Source organism: Fusarium odoratissimum, assembly GCF_000260195.1.
Source record: "Fusarium odoratissimum NRRL 54006 unplaced genomic scaffold supercont1.1, whole genome shotgun sequence".
In the NCBI taxonomy this organism is placed as follows: domain Eukaryota; kingdom Fungi; phylum Ascomycota; class Sordariomycetes; order Hypocreales; family Nectriaceae; genus Fusarium; species Fusarium odoratissimum.
The window spans coordinates 1,608,543-1,628,376 of NW_022158687.1; the positions used below are offsets into that span (position 1 = coordinate 1,608,543).

At 49.4% G+C, this 19,834-nt stretch overlaps 7 protein-coding genes across 15 annotated transcripts; 4 read left to right on the forward strand and 3 right to left on the reverse strand.

The window, feature by feature from the left end:
- Positions 1–6: 6 nt before the first annotated feature.
- On the forward strand, positions 7–3,824 carry FOIG_00570 (protoporphyrinogen oxidase). The gene is made up of 3 exons (XM_031196820.1): positions 7–542; positions 599–1,201; positions 1,255–3,824. Exons 1-3 carry the CDS (start codon positions 84–86, stop codon positions 1,978–1,980), a joined length of 1,788 nt encoding a protein of 595 aa, XP_031072587.1. The 5' UTR covers positions 7–83; the 3' UTR covers positions 1,981–3,824.
- Positions 2,316–5,770, reverse strand: FOIG_00571 (uncharacterized protein). Its single transcript, XM_031196821.1, has 3 exons — positions 5,064–5,770; positions 3,825–5,011; positions 2,316–3,767 (listed from the first exon to the last, which is right to left on the reverse strand). Exons 1-3 carry the CDS (start codon positions 5,541–5,543, stop codon positions 2,378–2,380), a joined length of 3,057 nt encoding a protein of 1,018 aa, XP_031072588.1. The 5' UTR covers positions 5,544–5,770; the 3' UTR covers positions 2,316–2,377.
- Positions 5,771–5,896: 126 nt separating this feature from the next.
- Positions 5,897–8,944, reverse strand: FOIG_00572 (glucose-6-phosphate 1-dehydrogenase). 5 transcript variants are annotated; one of them, XM_031196822.1, is made up of 7 exons: positions 8,454–8,944; positions 8,209–8,281; positions 8,114–8,134; positions 7,714–8,058; positions 6,722–7,661; positions 6,561–6,672; positions 5,897–6,484 (listed from the first exon to the last, which is right to left on the reverse strand). In XM_031196822.1, the coding sequence occupies exons 1-7, from the start codon at positions 8,459–8,461 to the stop codon at positions 6,481–6,483; spliced, it is 1,503 nt and encodes a 500-aa protein (XP_031072589.1). In that variant the 5' UTR covers positions 8,462–8,944; the 3' UTR covers positions 5,897–6,480. The 5 variants fall into 5 exon arrangements, with proteins under 5 accessions (XP_031072589.1, XP_031072590.1, XP_031072593.1 ...); XM_031196823.1 differs by having other exon boundaries at positions 6,538–6,672; positions 8,454–8,841; XM_031196826.1 differs by having other exon boundaries at positions 8,114–8,281; positions 8,454–8,841.
- Positions 8,862–10,298, forward strand: FOIG_00573 (uncharacterized protein). 2 transcript variants are annotated; one of them, XM_031196827.1, is made up of 2 exons: positions 8,862–9,306; positions 9,356–10,298. In XM_031196827.1, exon 2 carries the CDS (start codon positions 9,433–9,435, stop codon positions 9,817–9,819), a length of 387 nt encoding a protein of 128 aa, XP_031072594.1. In that variant the 5' UTR covers positions 8,862–9,306; positions 9,356–9,432; the 3' UTR covers positions 9,820–10,298. The 2 variants fall into 2 exon arrangements, with proteins under 2 accessions (XP_031072594.1, XP_031072595.1); XM_031196828.1 differs by having other exon boundaries at positions 8,862–9,285.
- Positions 10,299–10,495: 197 nt separating this feature from the next.
- Positions 10,496–12,643, forward strand: FOIG_00574 (60S ribosomal protein L33-A). The gene is made up of 5 exons (XM_031196829.1): positions 10,496–11,198; positions 11,306–11,315; positions 11,480–11,575; positions 11,633–11,733; positions 11,794–12,643. The coding sequence occupies exons 1-5, from the start codon at positions 11,174–11,176 to the stop codon at positions 11,889–11,891; spliced, it is 330 nt and encodes a 109-aa protein (XP_031072596.1). The 5' UTR covers positions 10,496–11,173; the 3' UTR covers positions 11,892–12,643.
- Positions 12,644–15,408: 2,765 nt separating this feature from the next.
- Positions 15,409–19,522, forward strand: FOIG_00575 (uncharacterized protein). Of its 4 annotated transcripts, XM_031196830.1 has the most exons (4): positions 15,409–17,366; positions 17,431–17,514; positions 17,567–17,683; positions 17,735–19,522. In XM_031196830.1, exons 1-4 carry the CDS (start codon positions 17,087–17,089, stop codon positions 18,424–18,426), a joined length of 1,173 nt encoding a protein of 390 aa, XP_031072597.1. In that variant the 5' UTR covers positions 15,409–17,086; the 3' UTR covers positions 18,427–19,522. The 4 variants fall into 4 exon arrangements, with proteins under 4 accessions (XP_031072597.1, XP_031072600.1, XP_031072599.1 ...); XM_031196833.1 differs by having other exon boundaries at positions 15,409–17,514; positions 17,735–19,095; XM_031196832.1 differs by having other exon boundaries at positions 17,431–17,683; positions 17,735–19,073.
- Positions 18,903–19,655, reverse strand: FOIG_00576 (uncharacterized protein). The gene is made up of 3 exons (XM_031196834.1): positions 19,448–19,655; positions 19,252–19,343; positions 18,903–19,202 (listed from the first exon to the last, which is right to left on the reverse strand). Exons 1-3 carry the CDS (start codon positions 19,540–19,542, stop codon positions 19,075–19,077), a joined length of 315 nt encoding a protein of 104 aa, XP_031072601.1. The 5' UTR covers positions 19,543–19,655; the 3' UTR covers positions 18,903–19,074.
- Positions 19,656–19,834: the final 179 nt, after the last annotated feature.

Genomic DNA, 19,834 nt, shown 5'->3' on the forward strand with positions numbered 1-19,834 from the left:
CACCATCTTTCGATCTTCCTCTTCCTCGTAACATATACTCATACATACTCAGCACCTCGGCCATGGTCAATTGATCTCTAGCAATGAGTCGCCGTCGAGCAGAATCTACGGCTGTAGCTCTCCTGAGCTCACCAGCGAAATCTCACCTCCAACTGCCCCTCCGACGTCTTGATGGCATCCGCAGCCTCAGCACAAGCTCGGCACTGACTCGGCGACGACCCATTGTCGCATGCAATTACACACAGTCCTTCAACAATGGACGGACATTTGTTTCGCAGGCGAAGGACGCGAATATTGCAGTCTTGGGAGGTGGATTGACGGGTCTCACGGCGGCATACTACCTCGCAAAGAAACTCCCCTCGACGGCCAAGATTACATTATACGAATCGAGCGATAGATTGGGAGGATGGATCAAGACAGATAGAGTACCGGTCGATATTGAGGGGAAGAGCGGTACCGTGTCTTTTGAGCGCGGTGCTCGGTCGTTGTCTTCTCTAGTTGGCAACACATTTCGCTTCGATGACCTTGTTCTCTACGATCTGGTGAGGACATTTGCTGCAGCACCAAAAGGGCGCCCCGTTAACATGCCACACTCTAGGCTCTCGATCTTGGACTCGTTATCAACTCCCCTAGTCAAAAGCCACGATATATCTACTACCCAGACCATCTCGTTCCCATGCCCCCCAATGTTAGCCTCTTCGATATCTTCCGTGAGCCGCTCTACCTTGAGAGCATCGGTGCCAGTCTCGGACTCGGTATCAACTCTTTGCGCAAGAGATATCTCCCTTCCAAGGATTACTCTGTATCTGAATGGCTCTACGCCGTGAGCAACAGCCGAAAGGGCGCAGGTACCTTGGCTTCAGCCATGATGCATGGTATATATGGCGGTGATATCGACAAGCTGAGCGCTCGCTGTGTTTTAGATCGCGTGTATTGGGGCTGGTACCTGCCAAACCCCGGCCTGTCGGCGCGCCCTATGCCTGTGGCTGAGCAGACTCTCCTCGAAACTCTGGGCCAGGACAAGCAGATTCAGAAGATGGCACTGGAGCCAAGGAGTGTGCTGGTGGACTTTGGCGACAAGGGCATGGAGTCGCTGCCGCAGGCTCTATCTGCTGCCCTACGGGAGCAACCGAATGTCACTATAAAAACTGGCGAGGCCGTGCAGGATGTCGTTTATAATAAAGCTAACCAGCAAGTTCATGTAAGATATCTTCCCCTTATGGCCTGGTCGATGTCACTAACAGCGTATGTCAGATTACCAGTTCCAACGCCAAGAACAAGTCCAAGCACAACTCCAAGGTATACGATAAGGTCATCTCAACGCTATCTGCACAAGATATTGCTCGTCTCGCAGGAGACAAACTCCCTTCGCTCTCAACAGCACACTCCGTCTCTGTCATGACTGTCAACATCTGGTTCCCTCAAGAAAATCTTAAGCCTCCTGGTTTCGGTTATCTTATCCCCAACTCCGTGGCCCCTGAGCTTAACCCTGAGCACGCTCTCGGTGTCTTCTTTGATTCTGACGTTCAGACTCGCTCCAAGGATGAGCCTGCTGGTACCAAGCTCTTCGTCCTCATGGGCGGCCACTACTACGATCGTCCTGATGTCACCCCCCCTACTGAGGAAGAGGCCATTTCCCAAGCTCGCAATCTGCTCGAGCGTCATCTCGGCATCCCGCGCGATGTTCCAGCTTATGCCACAGCCAATTTTGCTAGAGAGTGCATCCCTCAGCACTACGTTGGCCACCAGGATCGCCTGCGCGCTGCGCACACCGAGTTAACACAGAACTTTGGCGGGCGTCTTGCTGTCGCTGGTGGTTCCTTCACTCGTATTGGTGCTGTTGCCAGCCTGCGCGCTGGCTATGATGCTGCCGCCGCGGCGAAGGAGGGCCTTGAAGCTACGGGCCTGGAGTATCTTAACGACATTCAGCAATTTGCTGTCGTTGCGACTTCACAGATCCCTGTACGGCATTTTAAGTAGCGGGGAGTAATGCATGTATATACTTTGGTGATGGAACGACACCAGAGGTGTTTTAGAACGGAAGTTTGAATGCCTATTGGGACAAAAAGCTGTATTATTACTTGAGGGGCCATAGAAAGACGTAGGTTACTTATTGCAGCTAGATGCAACAGCAAGTCAAATCCTTTACAATTTTGTCTGATCAGCGGTTTTGTTGGCCTGAACCGTAATCAATATAGTGGTATTCCGTGTTCATATAGAGGTATCATTAAACTATCACAAAAACACTCATCCGCTTTGTTTAAACCCCCCCATTTCGCCGCTCGTCTAATGATGATAATAAAAAAAAAAAAGAAGCCCCTCCAACTCCATGGTTGATGGAAATTAAGCTCGTCGTAATATGTCCAGGGTGTTTGTTTTACTCCAAGATGACCACCTCCGAGTTGTTTTGGAAAGTCGAGCCAGCCAGTGGCCGGATAGCTTCGTCGATGGCTAGAAGAAGACCGACGATGCCATTCTCTGATCGGCCTGTTGCTCCAGTGACAAGACCGCTCCAATCATCCCCCTTCCCATCCCAAACGGGCTTCAGTGCTGCAGAGAATTCATCGTTTAAAGGCCAGCCGCTGGAGGGAATCTTCCGCTCGATATGCCACCATGGCTCGCCTCGACGCTGCTTGATTTGGCCGAGGAATGTGATGCTGCGCTGGACCTGTTGGTTTCCAAGGCCAGTCCCGGCAAGGAGGTACTGAAATGACATCTCATCCGTTGAATTCATTATAAACTTGAATCGTCCCTGACGACGGGCTTCGATATCTGACCATGCCTCCCTGATCTTCTTGAAAGCTTCCATGGTTGGCAGGGACACGGGGAGCCAGTCCATAAGAGCCCCAATACCATTAGCACCATTGACAAGCTTTTGCATCAAATCAGTGACTGGAAGATGAGGATTAGTCTCCTGCACCTGGATGTCAATATCATTGTTGGAGAGATTCAGTGCCACTCTCCAGAGACGCGAAACCTCAGCGTCCTCAACCGTCTGTGATGCTGGAGGTCCATAAGAGAAAGTCACCTCCTTCAAACTCACTGACTCGGCCTTGATAAAGCCCCTCGCCTTATCCAATGATTCAAAGAAGCTGACAAACCGATCCACGGCTTTGACCCGAGCCTTCAGGTTCTCCAAGATAGATAGTCCGATATTTGAACGCATTCGTAAGCAAAATTCGCCCGTTCGCGCTTTCCAAGAGACATCACGACCAACCATGTGGCCCTTGAGCATGGCGAACTTCGTAGGTTTGCGGACCTTGATGATAGCATCGGAAATGCACATGAAAGAAACATCTGAGATGGGGCCACCTGCACCAGAGGCTTCTTTGTCTACAGGCTCAACCCCCTTGAACCTGATTGAGACAATATCGTGCGCCCATGGTTGCCTGGTTGAAATGCCCGGTGTGGAAGCAGTTGGCGCAACTGGTCCAAGCCTAGCAGTCTCTGTACCAGCGTTGGACTCATTTGCAGCCTTTGCATTATCCTTCTCTGCCATGTTAAAGACCATGGATGGGAAGATGTCTGAGAGAGAGATTTCGAGGGTCGGGAGTCGGACCTGCTGGGGAAGAGACCAGTTTCTTGTGTCTTGCAGTAGGAACTTGATGTTGTGCCGATAAAGCTCGTGTTGGTCCACTGCCTGAGCAATCATACCAGTCGCGAACAGGGTTAGGTTGTTCCAGAACTCATCTTCAAGATGAGGATAGCCCTTATTGAGAGGAAGCTTCGATGACAAGCGATTCGACTGTCCATTTGCATTTCGGCTGCTATCAAACATGTTAGTGCATTGCAAACACAACTATTGCTACTGTATCCCAACTTACACATCAACAAGCCACCAAGCATCCCCGCTCGGACTCAGCATAGCCATAACAAACCAGTTTGGGTCCCAGCCAGTTCTCTGAAGCCAAATAGTTTTGGTCCATTCGCGGGTATTGGTCAAAGATCTCAACTCGTCCTTGCTCAGAGGACTCTTCTTGGTATTCCAACCTGTCGTGCTTCCGCGGCGAATAAGCTCATCTTCCATGACTCCACATCTCACATTCTCCAAGCATGTTGCGCCGTCATCTGCCGGATTCTTTCCGTTATTTAATAAATGCTCATGTTGAATAGTGAACTTCGAATGAGGCTTCACAGCGAAAACGCCGGTTGTTGGCTCCACAAGCAAGGATGCGCTGTCTTTGTAACCGACCTGCATACTTAAAAATGAAGTCGCGGGATCATCGTGAGAGATGTTCAAAATCATAGCAGCATCTCGATTTTGGAAACGAGGGAAGGCCTGCAATCTGCTGTGTATGCTGCCCAAAAGGAATTCAACATGACGGCCAATAACCGTCTTCAGAAGGGTCTCGGCTGATAAATTGTCGGTATCGAAAGAGATATTCGCGTCCTTCACCTCCTTGTTGTCTCGATACCATTTCGCCATCAAGTGACTTGACGACTTGGGGTCAGATTGGCCATTTGGCTTCCGACCGCTGTTGACGGCGATTAAGATCCAACTCTTCGGACTACCAAGCTGTGCGCGCGAAGTCCAATATTGAATTGCCAGCGCTCGATTGAGTGGCTCGACCTTGAGTGTTCCCGTCCATGAGCCTCTGCTAAGTTGAATCGCTTGTCTCTTGAGCTCGTTGAGCTTATGTGTGAGGACCAGTTCGTGTAGGAATTGATAACAGCCTAACAGTCCGTCTTTGCTGAGGATGTCATTTACCTGCCCCTCTAGATAATTCTTCAGACCGTCAGGAATCGAGGATGCTGCTGGCTCAAAAGCGAACCGGAAGTCGATGAACCAAAACTGTTTCTCGAAATCTTCGTCTGCGATTGTGAGATCAACCTCGAATTCTCCCGCAACTTTAAAGGTTACTCGGCCGGAATCGATTTCGTAGTTTCTGAAGTGATATGGGATCTTGTCGAAATCTTCGAGGTTAAGTCGCAATGATAGTTGAGTATCGAGATCGCTGATCCATTGAATTTGTTCCTGTCGTGTTAGGGGGGGTGGCTCGATATAGGAGAGCTAGTAGCAAAGTCAGCTTGATCGTCGTCGTCTCGCGATGCGCAAAACCTACATCAGGCATCCAAGCGGCCTCTCCAGTTGACAATACCTGGAGGGCTGTTTTCAGGTCAGGACTTGGCATTCTCGCAAATGTTAAATCCCTTTTGACGTGACCCATAACATCCAGGGCTCCGGAGAACAAGACCTCTTGCCCTTGGAGGTGAAATCTCAGGTCAATAAGCTTGCTAACCATGTCGGCCTTTCGACTCCATTCCGTAATAACAAGCGCTTTGACCCATTTCCGATGCTCTCTCATAGCAAAGTTCAGTATCGATGTCTTCTTGGCGATATTTTCGCCAGATCCGTCTTCAACGTCGCTGTTCAGTACCGTCGAGTTCCCATTCATGGCGGCAGCAGGCAAAGGCATCTTTGCCAGTGCGGCAATCTGATCTTGGAGCGCATTGTGTGTCGATTGCGCGAGTCGCGTGAGAACCTTGGAGAGTGGTATATAGCCCTGAGTGATGTGGACTATTTCGCCGGCAGGATCGCTCATCCTGGAGGAGTAGGTGGTTGGTTGTAGTTGTTGATATCAGGGCGAGGTTGATGGCGAGAAGTCTTCAGAGGCGCTGGGGTAACGAATGAAGACCTGCCAGGTCATGTGAGAAGGTGCGCGCACGAATCATACATAAGGTTATAGAGTTTGGCGCCCTAAATTCTATTTTTTTCGTCAAGGATCGTCTGTGTACGAGGTGTTGTTTCGTTGGCTGAATCGTCTGTTCACTTTTGGAGGAGTCTTGATTGCTGCTTCATTTGGCCGAGCGCTCGACACGCCTAGTCATGTGATAGGCCAGGCACAAGTCAGCACAAAGACTTTGGGGGCAAAGTAAAAGTTGCATAATCTGTTATGCACGGATTCATTAAATTTACCATCATCAGTAGGAAAATAAGGAGCGTTTCTATAGCAAGGTAGATTTTGTGCTTAGTTTATTTGGCACATACAGTATGTCTTTTCTTATCTTGAAAACACATTGATGATGAGACATACGTCGATATTGATGCGCCTCCGTAATATCCATGATGTCTTTATGCAAGCCTACCGTGTCTTTCAACCCTTTGACCGTTTAACATCTGTGGCGTCCACTGCCCAAAACCACAGCCTATTGAAGTATTGGTAAGGCAGGGCACAAAGAGCCTTGGTATCATGGCTATGAAGTCATTTCTATCCAAACTGGGAATGATCAATTCAAGGTTGAAATTGAAATTTTCATTTGATTGAGCGAGTCGTAAGCAATGAGCCAATCCCCCAATGTGAACGCATCTAAAAAGTTCCCAGAAGCAAGTGCCCATCATTATGTCGCAAAAGTTACGACAACAGTTTCCATCGTTTTTTTATATAGAGTAAATCATTGATTGGTGTTTTGTTGCCTCGTCAGGCTTGGATATCATAGTCCGAAATCGGTCGTGACTCTCTCATTGTACGGGAGGCGTTATTAGCTACAAGAATTAGCAAACCGGTTCTGTAATTCGTCGCACCCAGACTAGCCTACAGGATGCAAGTTATTAAACTTACAACTTGTTAGGAGCAGCAGCATTGGTTGTTGGCCACTGGTAGCCAGCAGCGTCGCTGAACTTGTAACCGTAGGAGGAGGTGAAGTCGTCCAGAACAGCAGGACCACGAGAACCTATTAACAACGTAAGTAAAACTCAGCATGCCTCGTACTAGAAACATACCGTAAGGGTACTCCATGGGAATAATCTCCTTGTTGTCATCAAGGTAGTGGAGGAGAGGGGTGAAGATGCGCCAGCTGGCGTCGAGCTCGTCGTCACGGACAAAGTTGGACTGGTCGCCCTTCAAGCAGTCAAGGACAAGCGACTCGTATGCCTCAGGGATTTTGAGGTCGGAGAATCGTCGTCGATAGGTGAGATCCAGCTCGGTAACAACAGTTTGCATGCTGAGACCAGGCAGCTTAGAGTTCATCTTGATATAGACACTCTCATTGGGCTGAATGCGCATAACAAGCTCGTTTCGGGGAATGTCCTTAAAGATACCCGATGTGACGTCCTTGAACTGGATTCGAATCTCGGTCTTCTGCTCATTGAGAGCCTTTCCGGCCTTCATAATGAAAGGTACGCCATCCCAGCGCTCGTTCTTGATGTAAGCAACGAGTGCACAGAAAGTAGGGCATCTCGAGTCCTTGGGGACAGTGTCGTCCTCACGGTAGGCGGGCTTACTACCGTCAAGAGACTTACCGTACTGACCAATGATGACGTTCTTGGGCTCAATGGCTGGAATGGCACGGAGAACGCGAACCTTCTCATCGCGGATATCCTCGGCGTTGAAAGAGATGGGCCTCTCCATAGCCAAGAGAGTAAGGACCTGGAGGAGATGGTTCTGCATGACATCACGAACGATACCGAACTCGTCAAAGTAGCCCCCGCGACCCTCGGTACCAAAGGGCTCCTTGAAGGTGATCTGGACGTTGTCGATGTGGTGTCGGTTCCACGTGGCGCCGAGGAAAGAGTTGCCAAATCTAAGAATCAGAATGTTCTTGACCATCTCCTTGCCCAGGTAGTGGTCAATTCGGAACAGTTCCTGCTCGTTCCAATCAGGCTCGAGTGACTTTTGAAGCTCTCGGGAGCTGGCAAGGTCCTTGCCGAAGGGCTTCTCGACCTGCGGGGATGGTTAGCCCAACCTTTATCATGATGAGGGTATTTTCACACACAATCACACGCGCGACACCGTTCTTGGGGTAGCAAATCTTCTTCAGGTGCTGTGAAACAATGGTGAAGACACTGGGGGGCAGCGCCATGTAGAAAAGACGGTGGTTCTCGGGGCGGCCCTGCTCAACCTCCTGGAGGTGCTGCTCCAAACCCTGGAAAGACTCATCCTTGTCGTACTGACCCGAGACGTAGGTGCAAAGCCCGGCGAACTCCTCGAGTTGCTGCTCAGTCTCCTTTGTGGGTGTCTTTATGTATGACTTGATGCGTCGAATGTATTCATCGTGGTCCATCTTGGTGCGGGCATATCCGACAATCTTGACATCCTTGGGCAGGAACTGGTTTCGATACTGAGGACATGTTAGTCGAGAGAAGAGCGCTTTGTCGGCTGGACTAGTCACTTACAAGACCGAAAAGCGCAGGGTACTATCATGCAGCAAAATCAAATATGTTAGCACAAGCACATTGGTATGTGAGGGGCAGTTGGGGGAGCTCCCCACCGTCTTCTTTTTCGCCAGATCACCAGAAGCGCCGAGCACGACGATTGTCGTGTTCTGCTTGAGCTCCATGCATCTAGAAGAGAAATCGTATCAGTAAAGAAGTTTTTCCATTTGTGGTGTTCAGACATTGAGGCGTGAGGAGACGCGATCGTATCGCAAAACGCTCAGCGCGAGCATGATAGCTCGCAGCTAGAGCGCAAAGTCATGGTGGGGGGTTTGGAAGTTGATGTTGAGGGAGCACCTACGGATCCATTGTTGAGGTTCAAGTATGGACTGGGGAATGAGGATAAGCTGTACAAGACAAACGGGAGAGTGGAGGAAGTATGAGAGAGATCTGGAAAATGGAAATGGAAACGGAAAAGGTAACGAGGTTTTGGGGCCTGGCCAGGAAGGTTTTATGACGACGGGAGCGTCCAATGCCCGCCGCAGACCTGAGCACAGCAGCTGGGGGAGCTAAGGTAACAATCCAAATCCATCCACCTTCATCAATAGGTGGGATCCCTGCGTGAGCGATGGGGCTATGATGCAGTCGGGTCCCTAAAATCCGAAGTGAAAGTCCCTAAAAAAGAGTGGGTGGATAAAAAAGTGTAGGTCCGTCCACTGAGTGAGTTACTTGACATGGAGGTATTCACCTCACAAGGTCTTGACTGGATCCGGTAATCAGGAAGCCATGGTGATGAACTTTGAATTGGTTATAGTCATGAATGTGTACTATTAGGCGATGTCCTTGCGAGGGCATCAGTCAGACGCATAAGGTCGGTAGCTGTCTGTTTGTCTCGCGTAGCACAGATGTACCAGCGGCGATTCTATCTCCGGGCTCATCACAAACTATTCGCTTCTATTTTGCCTAAATTTTGCCTACCTATTTACACTTATGGAGTCCTTTTAAACTGACACTGAATCCATCCATTCTTCTCTCCCGGGCCAATTGCTTCAGGCGCAAGCGGTCGAATCGTTTCCGTGCTTTCGGGGCCATGCTACGCAACTCAATGTCTGACTGGATCTGTCGCGGACTTGACGTATGGTGTTTCCACACGCTTCAACCCAGCAACCTCTCTGTGTTTATTTGTCTCAGCAGTACGTTACCAATATTCATAAGTATCAGCTCTTTCCTCCCCTCTCATGTCATTTTGTGATTCATGACCAGGCCCGCATCAACACAATGGCAACCGTTGATAGGACACCCAGACTTGTCCATTGCACAGTTTGATTTGTGCCGTGAGCATGACGAAGCATGATGCTTCTCCAACTAAACAATCCGACTTCTTTGTCAGCTTCTCCGGCATGCCCGGGCATCGATCCCTCACCGAGTCCTGTCCGTCCTGGCTTCGGCGGCGGTGGCGGTCCCTGGATTGCCTAACCAGCGAGCCGCCTAGCCCAGCGCAATTCTACCTATTCTGCCGCTCCCCCAACAGGCACACACCAAGGCCCACCGAGCCTACGTACAATCTGATTATCAAGACATTGGGGTGTCGGTGTTGTTCCCGTCTTTCACACACGGAGCGTCGTCCGTTACACGATGCCACTGCCGATTCCGGAAAGTGTAATAAGCATACTCATGTTGCTAATATTGATGTACATAGATCAGTAACGCTCACTAATAAAAGATGACGCTCAGATAGAGAAACCCCCAACTGAATCTCGTAATCTGGCGGCAAGCACGTAGACCAGAATCCGGCCTCACGGCGCAACCGCGGTGTCTCAGGATCTTCTCCATAGTTGTTAGCGATGGAAGTCTGTGACATGCAGCGCTTCGACTTGCCAGACAGGTCCACTGCAGACCCCTGGTCCCAGATATGTATCACCTCGACTGAGCAACTCCCAAGGTCTGCAAGCACCGAGAAACAATCTAGTCGATAAACTCCGATCATCAGATAGCCGGCTAAGAATCCGAATCTGTTTTCTTGCACTCCTGCCCGTGACGGGCCAATGTATTGATGAATCGCTTACTCGGTAATTATATAAGGTGTTCACAATAAATTATAGACCAAAGGCAATGTGGTCCAAGAGCGTAGTATCGCAACAGGTAGTCATTGGATAGCCGTTAGCATGCCAATGACATTACTTCCTCCTCTTCACTTAACTTTAACATAAAATAAAAAAGAACTCACATGTACAAAATGGTGAGCTCCGTCAATATCTTTGATGAGCTCATCTTGACCTGGCTTGCTCGGACACCAAATTCCGAACCACTTCGGTGCCAGGATCCACGAGCGCCTGCTCGGCCCCTCTCTCCCCGGTGTCGGCTTTAACTAAACCCCAAACCTTCACCAAGAAATCATTGGGGCGGAAAAGGTGAGTGCAGGAATGATTCCATGCAACTGCTAATCAAGAAGTCCGGTTAATCGAAGGTAGTCAGCTGTCCTGAGGGAATTTATGGCATGGTACTTGAAATATATTCTATCCAGCCACGAGAGTCAACGTTGTTGAGTTTCTCGTGTCAACGTGCCACTTGAGAGAGTTGGAGAGAGCTTCAGATGTTGGTTGACGTCCAGGCTTACCCAGGCTCAAGCTGGACCAGCATTGCCACTAGGTACCTCTACGCTCATAGGTATGGACAATTTACACAAGAATGATAATGAGAATATTGGCACCACTTTCACCGGTTAAGGCATTGTAGAACGAAGTGTCTTCAAGACACAATTGATTCAGATTCATGTTCGTCATCCAGGATCAGCCCAGGATGTTTTCTTCCTGGGTTGGTGGTTTAAACTAAGGTATCTGCTAAAAACAGTAGATCAAAATCGTGAATGCACTAGCCACAACAGCCACTTCTTGTCCGCCGCAAGTGGTATAGCACGTGATTTCTAGGGTTGACCAGGAAAGTGCGATTGGCGCACCCTCCCCACTCCACAGATCAATCACCAAACACGCACCTCACCAACGCGAAGGTCTTTCGTTCAAACAATCAGCTATCTACTAACCGCAGGTTGTTTGAGAGGACGGAAGTCATACCACAGCCAAGATGCCTTCAGAAGCCGGTCACCGACGTGAGTTTATCCCGCCCGCCAGAGAAGCGACGAGCGCACCGACTGGGCTCGACTCGCAAATTTGGAAATCTAAATATCGATGAATTCGTTGCTAACTTTGCCTCTAGTATACGTCAAGTGAGTAAAGCCTCCTGTCAGCCAGCCTGTCACGCATGCGATATGAGAAGGATGTACTTGCCTAGACAAGTGCGCACTCTTCAGATTTTCGATATCGATATTCCGCGAAGCCACGGCACGAACACAACGAGCGACAGAATTTTGGACTGACGATATTGGTTTAGGGGACGTCACCTGAGCTACCAGCGCTCTCGTCACACCACCCGCCCTGCTACCAGCCTGATCAAGATTGAGGGTGTTGATGACACCAACGCCGCCAAGTACGTCAACATGAGAGGAATGTTCCCAGTCGGTCTGGATACTGACATTCGTGATAGCTTCTATCTCGGCAAGAAGGTTGCTTTCGTCTACCGGGGCCAGAAGGAGATCCGCGGCACCAAGATCCGCGTGATCTGGGGCAAGGTCACTCGACCACACGGTAATTAATACTCGACCCGGTGAACGACGACATGAACAATCATCTAACGTATCTCTGCAGGAAACTCCGGCGTCGTCCGCGCCAAGTTCACCTCCCCCCTTCCCACCAAGTCTTTCGGTGCTTCCGTTCGTGTCATGTTGTACCCTTCGTCGATATAAAAAAAGGGCTTCGGGCTGGAGTTGGTAGTGAGGGCGGTTCTCATTTGGCTGCATTGGTCGAGGCAAGGATAAAACATATTGCCTTGCTTTGAGGCATTGAATTCAAAAAAGACGTCAAATCCCAACCCCCGAAAAGGCTCTGCACACCTGAGCACCTTCGTCTTGATGATATAACTTCATTCCCCTTTCATGAAACGGTTGGCGGAACTCGACCTCGCCCAGGGCAGTCCACTGGGAGGGGCTTCAGCGATGGAATACTTTTTGGTGGTTGGGATTCGGGACCGGTGTTCGGCTACGGTCGTGAATAGGGTACAAGCGAATCATTGATGAATGCCAGGTCCAGGGCCTCTATTACGGCAGTACACAGCGTTCCTGAAAGCTGGATTGTGATTTGACTCGTGCGGGGAAGTTTTGAGCCATGGTCGGCGTCTTATGATGAATCGGAAACTGCTTTTGAAACAACACTTCACAACAACCTCAAATGGCTCAACTCGTTCCCCGTCTAACGGCTACGCAGACTCGGATACCTGCGTCGGGTTGCCTCGATGCGTTCTATGTAATGTGATACGCTGCCATATTGTTCGTAATATGCCATAACTCTATGAACGCATTCCACTTGCCTGCTGCTTCCACCCACCTAATGATCCTGGCCATATTGTGTATCTACTCGAACCAGCAGAGACTCATGATCCAGATGCTTCCGCCAGATGTGGCTCGGCCAATGTACTAAAGATAAACTCAAGGACACAACTCGCTACTGTCACAGCTTCGGTCATGCTCAAGCGAGGTATATCACCATTGATAGATAATCACAACAATACAATAGGTGAGAAGCGTTGGACATGCTGTAGAGGGGAGTGACAGGCGGATACAAATCTGACATCCTTGGTCAACGATGTTCAGTTGAATATTCTATGTTCAAGACTCGTACTCATATCATCCAGCAACATGTAGCGAACCTCGCTTGTAAACAAGGAGAGCGGTTCGACCAGTCTTCTCGTAGAGTCTGCATGGGGAACTTGTAGGCTCTAGGAGAACCAGGCGTAGGAAAACTGTTTATAGCATCGCGAAGCTGAACATTTGGCAACATCATCGTGAGTATGGTTTGTCATTCAGGTAACTAAGGTATAAATCAAATGTTCGGGAAGAGGAAAGGGGTTTTTCTATCATGATATCAACCCAAGTATCAATATCAAGGGCCTGGTGCAGCAGTTTCACAGCATAGGATAACACATATACGAAATGCAATAGCTGTGATATCAATATTGACCATTCATTCGCCGCGGTAATATCCCATCAGGGCAGATCCAATTATCTTCCACTTAGAGATGCATTGGCGTCTAGGATATTGGCGGCGGTCGGATCAACCTGTGTAAGTTTAAGCCCTACACTGCTCACATTATGAAGGTTCTCGGGAGTCAAGTTGCCAGGGCGAAACCGTTGCCGTTGAAACGGGACGGGCTGGATAGAGAGCACCCGTGGTTAATGGAAAATATTCCGACTGTATGGAGGCTGTCAAGGGGTCATACAACTACCGCTACTGTTTCCTCCACGGACGGCGTATTTTTGCCGTTCCAACCTCGAAGAGGATGGTTGTCGTTAGGCCGGCCAGCAAGATCAAAATCGTATGCATGATAACTGCAGCTTGAGTCACTCGGGCATACTATCTGGAGGTCTGGAGGCGAGCCAAGCAAAGCCAGAACCGAACTCAGTATCATCAAGTAGCAAGAGGGATCGTTTGGCCTGTGTGGTTAACGGCGCATTATGCATTGCGTTGGGGCCCAGCCGGAAAAGCCGGCCAACCATAGGAATTGTGTATGGCCAATACAGGTATTTTGAGTTCAAGGCATTGTGTTCAACGACGAATGTCTCGGAACAAAGAACCAAGGTTCAAATCCCGTCCCTCCTTGATAGCAAGTGTGTTTCACTGGGCGGAGATGGGGGCTTGGGGGGATAAACAGGGCAGAGCAGAGTAGAATCGCGTCTATGTTCCAATATCAGCTCTACTATCGTCAGCTCCTGAGATCTATCCGCGACCTACAGTAGGACCGCTATCATCCACAACCTATGAGAAGCCGCCGCTCTATTTTAGCCTAGACGAAAACTCAACATCGATCGTCTCGACTTTTTTTTTTGTTTTAGCGCCTATTTTGCAGACCATATCTTTAAACTTGTCCCATTTGGTAGAAACACTAATTCCATGTCACAGGATGGGCAATTCGACAAGAGCAAAATGCCATACATTTGCAGTCCAGATCCTCGCCTCCAGGCCTCCCTCATCTATCGACTGGGGTGTCATACCCTAGGGGTTGGAGTGATTAAGAGTCCGGCAAGCTGACTTAGCAAACCAACCAGATAGCAAATCTATCAACTCATGGAGGGCAGGTAGGGTCTGTCGTCTTTGTAGCCAAGCAACTACACGAGCTTGGGTCTTGTGCCTTATTCGCTGGGGCTTTGCATAGAGACTGACAGCAAGTTTTTCACAGAAATGGCGTTTGTGCAGCGTCCAAGCCGAGTTGGACAAAGGGCCGATCAAAAGGAAGCATCGAGATTCGAAATGGGAACCCTAAATGTGGCTGAGCTTGCACCCGACATAATAAGTATTGGTACCGCACCGTACCATATCATGATGGATCCATGTTGAAGAGACAACGCCGGAGATGGTGTGTGGGAGCCACTAACACGAGATAAAACAGGGGCGAGACAACCATCGACAAAGTCAAGATGACCTGGGAATTGCTGAGAGAGGCCTATAATAGGCGGTGATTCGTTACTAGGGCTCCATTCTCAACCTAATCCAGCTCCCCAGCCTCCCCTGCCTTTCAAGAGCCTGTGCTGTCGACCGACCGACCACCTTTTTCTACCTACCTCTAGTGCTGCATTGCATCGCACCACAGGCTACAGCTCAACTCAGTTCAGCTCACACAGCATGGGACAAAAATGCATCTGATCAGGTATTCATGCGCAAACACGGAGCCTCAGAAGTCAAGACGTGGCATGGCATCAATAGCGCCATCCAGATGCCCGTCATGGTTCTTGGCTTTAGTCGGTCGAGACCAACTTTCTGCAAATATAATGGACTACTAATGTTAGAATGTGTACTGCGTACAGAGTGGGATATCTGACGGGATGGTACCGCCCATTGTCCATTGGAGGAGCCATTGAGTTTAATGGCTTAGCCTTCGGCTTACGACGATTACAGTGAAAACCATAAAAGTCAACATTATCAGCTACACAGGGTGGTAACTGAATTATTAGCCTCGAATGAGAATTCAAGGTACCGAACTTTGGTGCAAGCAGTTGCAACTCTGCAGCTATCATTCTCCCCCATTGGGCCACAAAGCTCCTGTATCCTCGTAAATGGTAAGCAACAGATGCAGATGCAGATGTACTGTATGTAGAGAGCCCGTCTGCATGTCGTGGCTGTCACTGCAGTAGCCGGGGAGGAAGGGGAAACGACGCGTCATGACCTGGTAATCTGGTGTGTCTCGATACTCTCCGAGTATGGCCTAGGGAAGGCCTCTACGTAGTTTCCCCTCATTCTTCCTAAAAAGCTTCCTCAGTTTTCATCAAGCAAAGATCTCGCATTCTGACTCTCGCTTCCTCTGCCTGCTCTTTGTTTGTCTTTCGTTTACTGGTTTTGTGCTGAAGCTATCATCGACTCAAACCCATCTACAGTGGCAGATTGCTATTCAATAACCTATCAAGAACCTACCTAGACATCTCACCTGCGCATTCACGAGTAATTAATCAACGAGCAGGATCCCACTAATAGATCAACGCTTCCTCCTACGACTTCTACTACACATCGGCCATCCCCAGGTTTCCAACAAACTGCATCTGGCTTCGCGATATTAGCTCGATATCCAATCGAATCCCCAGACTGGCTTATACAACAACCTTCGAAATCTCCAACTCCGTTCCGTCACCTTTTTAGTGACTCGACAACACGCGAGGCCCACTATCGGCTGGACCCCTGTCCACCAAAAACGAGCACTATTGAGAGTCTCAGCAGCAAGCCACTCCGGACGATTCTTCCGATCAGTTTCAACGTGGCACGGCTCAATTCCCCTGAACTTCACGCCAGCCGACACTAGAAATTTCTAATTAATAGTGACGTCAAGACAGTAAAGGTAATCGCCCAGGCCCAACGCAAGCACTTACGAAGCACTGGACTTGTTCGAAGATCCCTTCTCCGACGGATACCCCAACAAAGTGATAAAAAAAGATCAATCAAAGACGAAAGGGGATAAGCCCTCAGGCACTGCCAAAGAAACAACAAGCAGACCAAAAAAGCGGCAGTCACTTTACGAAGATCAGCCCCCAGCACGCCGATCCCACATCATTATCACGCAGCCACAGGCATTAGCATCAAAACGCACCCGGCGCCGCTTTAGCTCGCTTTTGAACACGGCCTGATAAAGAAAACAGCGATTCGCTTTCCCACATCCCGGTCAAATTTATTGTACTGTTTCGCGGCCAGTGACAAGGGCAAGAACTCGGTGCCTCTCTATACAACGCATCGTTCTTTTGTGCTGTTGTCCAGTTGTTCAAAATTAAAGTACCAGTCCAGGCCAAGACCACAGCGCCAACGAATGATCACATCGTCCCGCGTACGAAGTCAGAGACCTGCAGCCACCGGCGACACATCTCACTTCTCACCTCACTTTGGCGTGCAGAGTACGGTATCATCGCCTTGTCTCCTTAGCCACTCGTTCTTTATAAATCCTGTTGTACCTGGCTCTTCTCTTGCAGTACAGGCGCCCGCCCACGAGCCATCCCCACCCCTTCCTTTCTACTGGGATCTTTTCTGATACGATACGTACCCCCAAACTCCGACGCAACCGGGCCACACTATTGCTCGGAAGCCCCAGCCTCTCATCACAGCCTTCTACGCCAGCGACTCTTAATAAATCTCCACTCCCAATATATTCATCCCAGGATCCACGACAATTGCTGCTCTTCCTTGCTAGTAGCCGTTTGGTCTGGTTTCGGTCTTTTCTCCCCGACCGCGTTGCTCCTTGCAATCTCCAGTTTCTTATCCACAATCCCCATCGCATCGGTCGATTGCCTGCAACTCTCCACCCGCCTTATCACGCTGAGACTCTAATCGCCAAGAGCCAGGGCCTTTCTGAGATCCATTGCGGCCAAGCACCACATCAAATAAAACAGTCGTCCCCCCAAGCGCCGCGACCATGGCTACCTCCACTGAACAGTATCGCCAATATCCGCCGCCGCCGTCGAATTATCCGGCGCAGGATCATCAACAGCAGCAATATCAACAGACTGCCCCGGTCTCGCCGCGCAAAGGTTCGCAGAATCCGCCTGCCCACAACCGAACGTTCAGCTTTCATTCTCAAAAGTCGCATAAGAGCTCTGGTAGCAAGGACTTGCAAGAAACCCACGCCGAGAAGGAAGCGAAGCGTTTACATAGCAAAGCGGATCCCACGTTAGCCATAAGCGAAGCAGAGCCATGTATGTCAGGACATCTCCTGAGTCTACAACAGGAAGTTCAGGTCACCTACTAACACCACAACAGCTGCCATCGCTGCCATGATGACCGAGTCGAGTTTCGCCCCTCTGCGGTCCATGCAACACAAAGATGCCTTCGGAAACTCTATCGGTGCGTAGGTTCGCTAGCATGCACAACATGACACCACTGACAACTCATATAGCGGATCCCGACAAATCGAACCCGACTCGAAACAGATGGGAGCGCCCATTAGACACTATCCGTAGTTTCGAGGCCGCAATCGATGGTGGTTACTCACGCAAGTCTCTCTACCGAGCGGGTAAGTTAGATGTCTAGCATCAGATACAGTCAACTTATTAACACCGCACAGAAACGGATTCACAGGCCAACTGGAACAGGCGGAATAGTTCTTATAACAGTCAGCCTCGCTTCCCTCGCGACAACTACTACAACAACCGCCCCGTTTCCTTTAGACCGGAGAATCAATTTGAGAATGGGTCTACCCGAAGCAACTACTTTGATGGGCAGGCTTATAGCAATGGCTTTGGCACTGGCCCATCTCGGCAACGGATGTCTAGAATGCAGTCTGAGCCACAGTACCAGAGCGGCCACGATCAGAATATCTATCCTCTCCCCCACAAGGACCGATCATACGAGACGGTGACTTCTGCTGCGGGTAGTGGCAATTCGGATCACGCAGGCTATCAGACAGACCCTACGAGCAGCGACAACAGCTCAATTGATCGGACGATGCCGGCTAAGCGCCGCGAGCCCTTGAATGAGCATGCGTCCGGCTCATATCAGCCTCAGCATCCATACCAGTCACGCCCTTGGCCAGCATCTGGTTCTGGTGTGAACAATGAGGGACAACCTCAAGTACTACCACCTTCGCATTCGCAGCCTCCTACGACACAGGCTCAGGCCTCAATTCCACCGCAGAAACAGAAGAATACCCTTTTGAGGAGGACATCAACTCAACAGTCGGCACACCAACCTCAGCAAGCAGCTAACGGGGACAAGCGCAAGAGTTGGTTTTCTCGTAGGTTCAGCAAAAACTCTTGAAGAGCCAGCGGTTCAGTAATGACTGTCAACGTTTGAAACGAACACGAAACAAACCTTATTATGCAACTACTTTCCTTTGTCGATACCCGTTTTCTTTGATATTCGACGTCGAATGGCACGATCGAACAGGACTTGAAGCGCCTGTACTATTCGACGGATTTTGCGATGGCCCCCAGGAGTATGCTGCCATGCCTCGTGCTTCGTCCCTCTTATAGGGCAGAGCGGCAGATACTGTTTAACTTGGGTCAAATTGGTTTACAGTTGTGACGATACGGTTTATTTTTTCCCCCATGGGATAAGGCGAAGCACTTGAGTTTTATTACGGAATGGTACATTAGCAAACGGAACTGTACGAGGCATTGGCAGGGGTGGCCTTGTGTAGCCAACCCTTTTGGGGGTATCCTTGAGGAGCAGGGCAGAGGATGGATCTACCACCACGATCATCATTAATTATACTCACACTTGAGACGTACATAGCATATACACGTGGCTGTAGAGGTCATCCAGACATGATGGTCCGCCCAAACTAGCGAGGCATGGTCATGAAGATGACCCGAGAAAATAATTGAGACGGTTGCCCCTGAGACTCTTCTTTTGCCGGATAGAAATTTATGAAAGAGTGAATCAACTTTATATATGACGCTGTGTCTACTTGTCCTTCTTGCTCTCTGGCTTTTGTTTGTCCGACTGATCCTCTTTCATAGCTACAATAATGTATCCCACAAGGACGACATTGGCCAAGACAGCAGCCAAGCCACCAGCCAGAGAAGAGTTTCCTGTTTGTGATTAGTCTCGATGATGACACGTCGGGGTAAAAAGATATACCACGAAAGACGGTATTAACAGTGAGGAAATAGGAACCAATGGGGACCACAATCATGGCAAAAGTGAATGCTAGAAGCTTGTAGATAACTTGGCTGTCAAAATTGTCAGTTTAGATCGATGCGATCGATGTAGTGTACAAGATGCGATAGGTGGCAATAATGGCGGTTTGAATAAGGTAGATGAATAGAAAACTTACCTGGGAACGGCAGGAGCAGTACTAGAACTCTCATCAATGGGATCATCCTTATCAAGGAAGGTCTTTTCAGTAGCAACAATGCGTCGAGTGGCCATTTTGAAAGTGTACAAGAGGCGGCTGAGGCTCGGTATCGTCTTGTGTGCTGTAGTCGAGTTGAGGATACTCAATTGAGCTGTGAAGGTTAGAGGTGGGTCCCCACTTGCACGTGCGACTAGGTGAGCTTGAGGATAAGAAGCACTTAGCACGAGATGATCAACGCGCGCCATCAGATAGAAAGTGTGAAACTTTTTGTTCTCACAATGAGTGAAGGTCGATAAAGAAAACCAGTATTCGTCTAACTGCCAACTCAATCAGACTATCTTTGTTTTTCTTCCCTTACTAATTCAA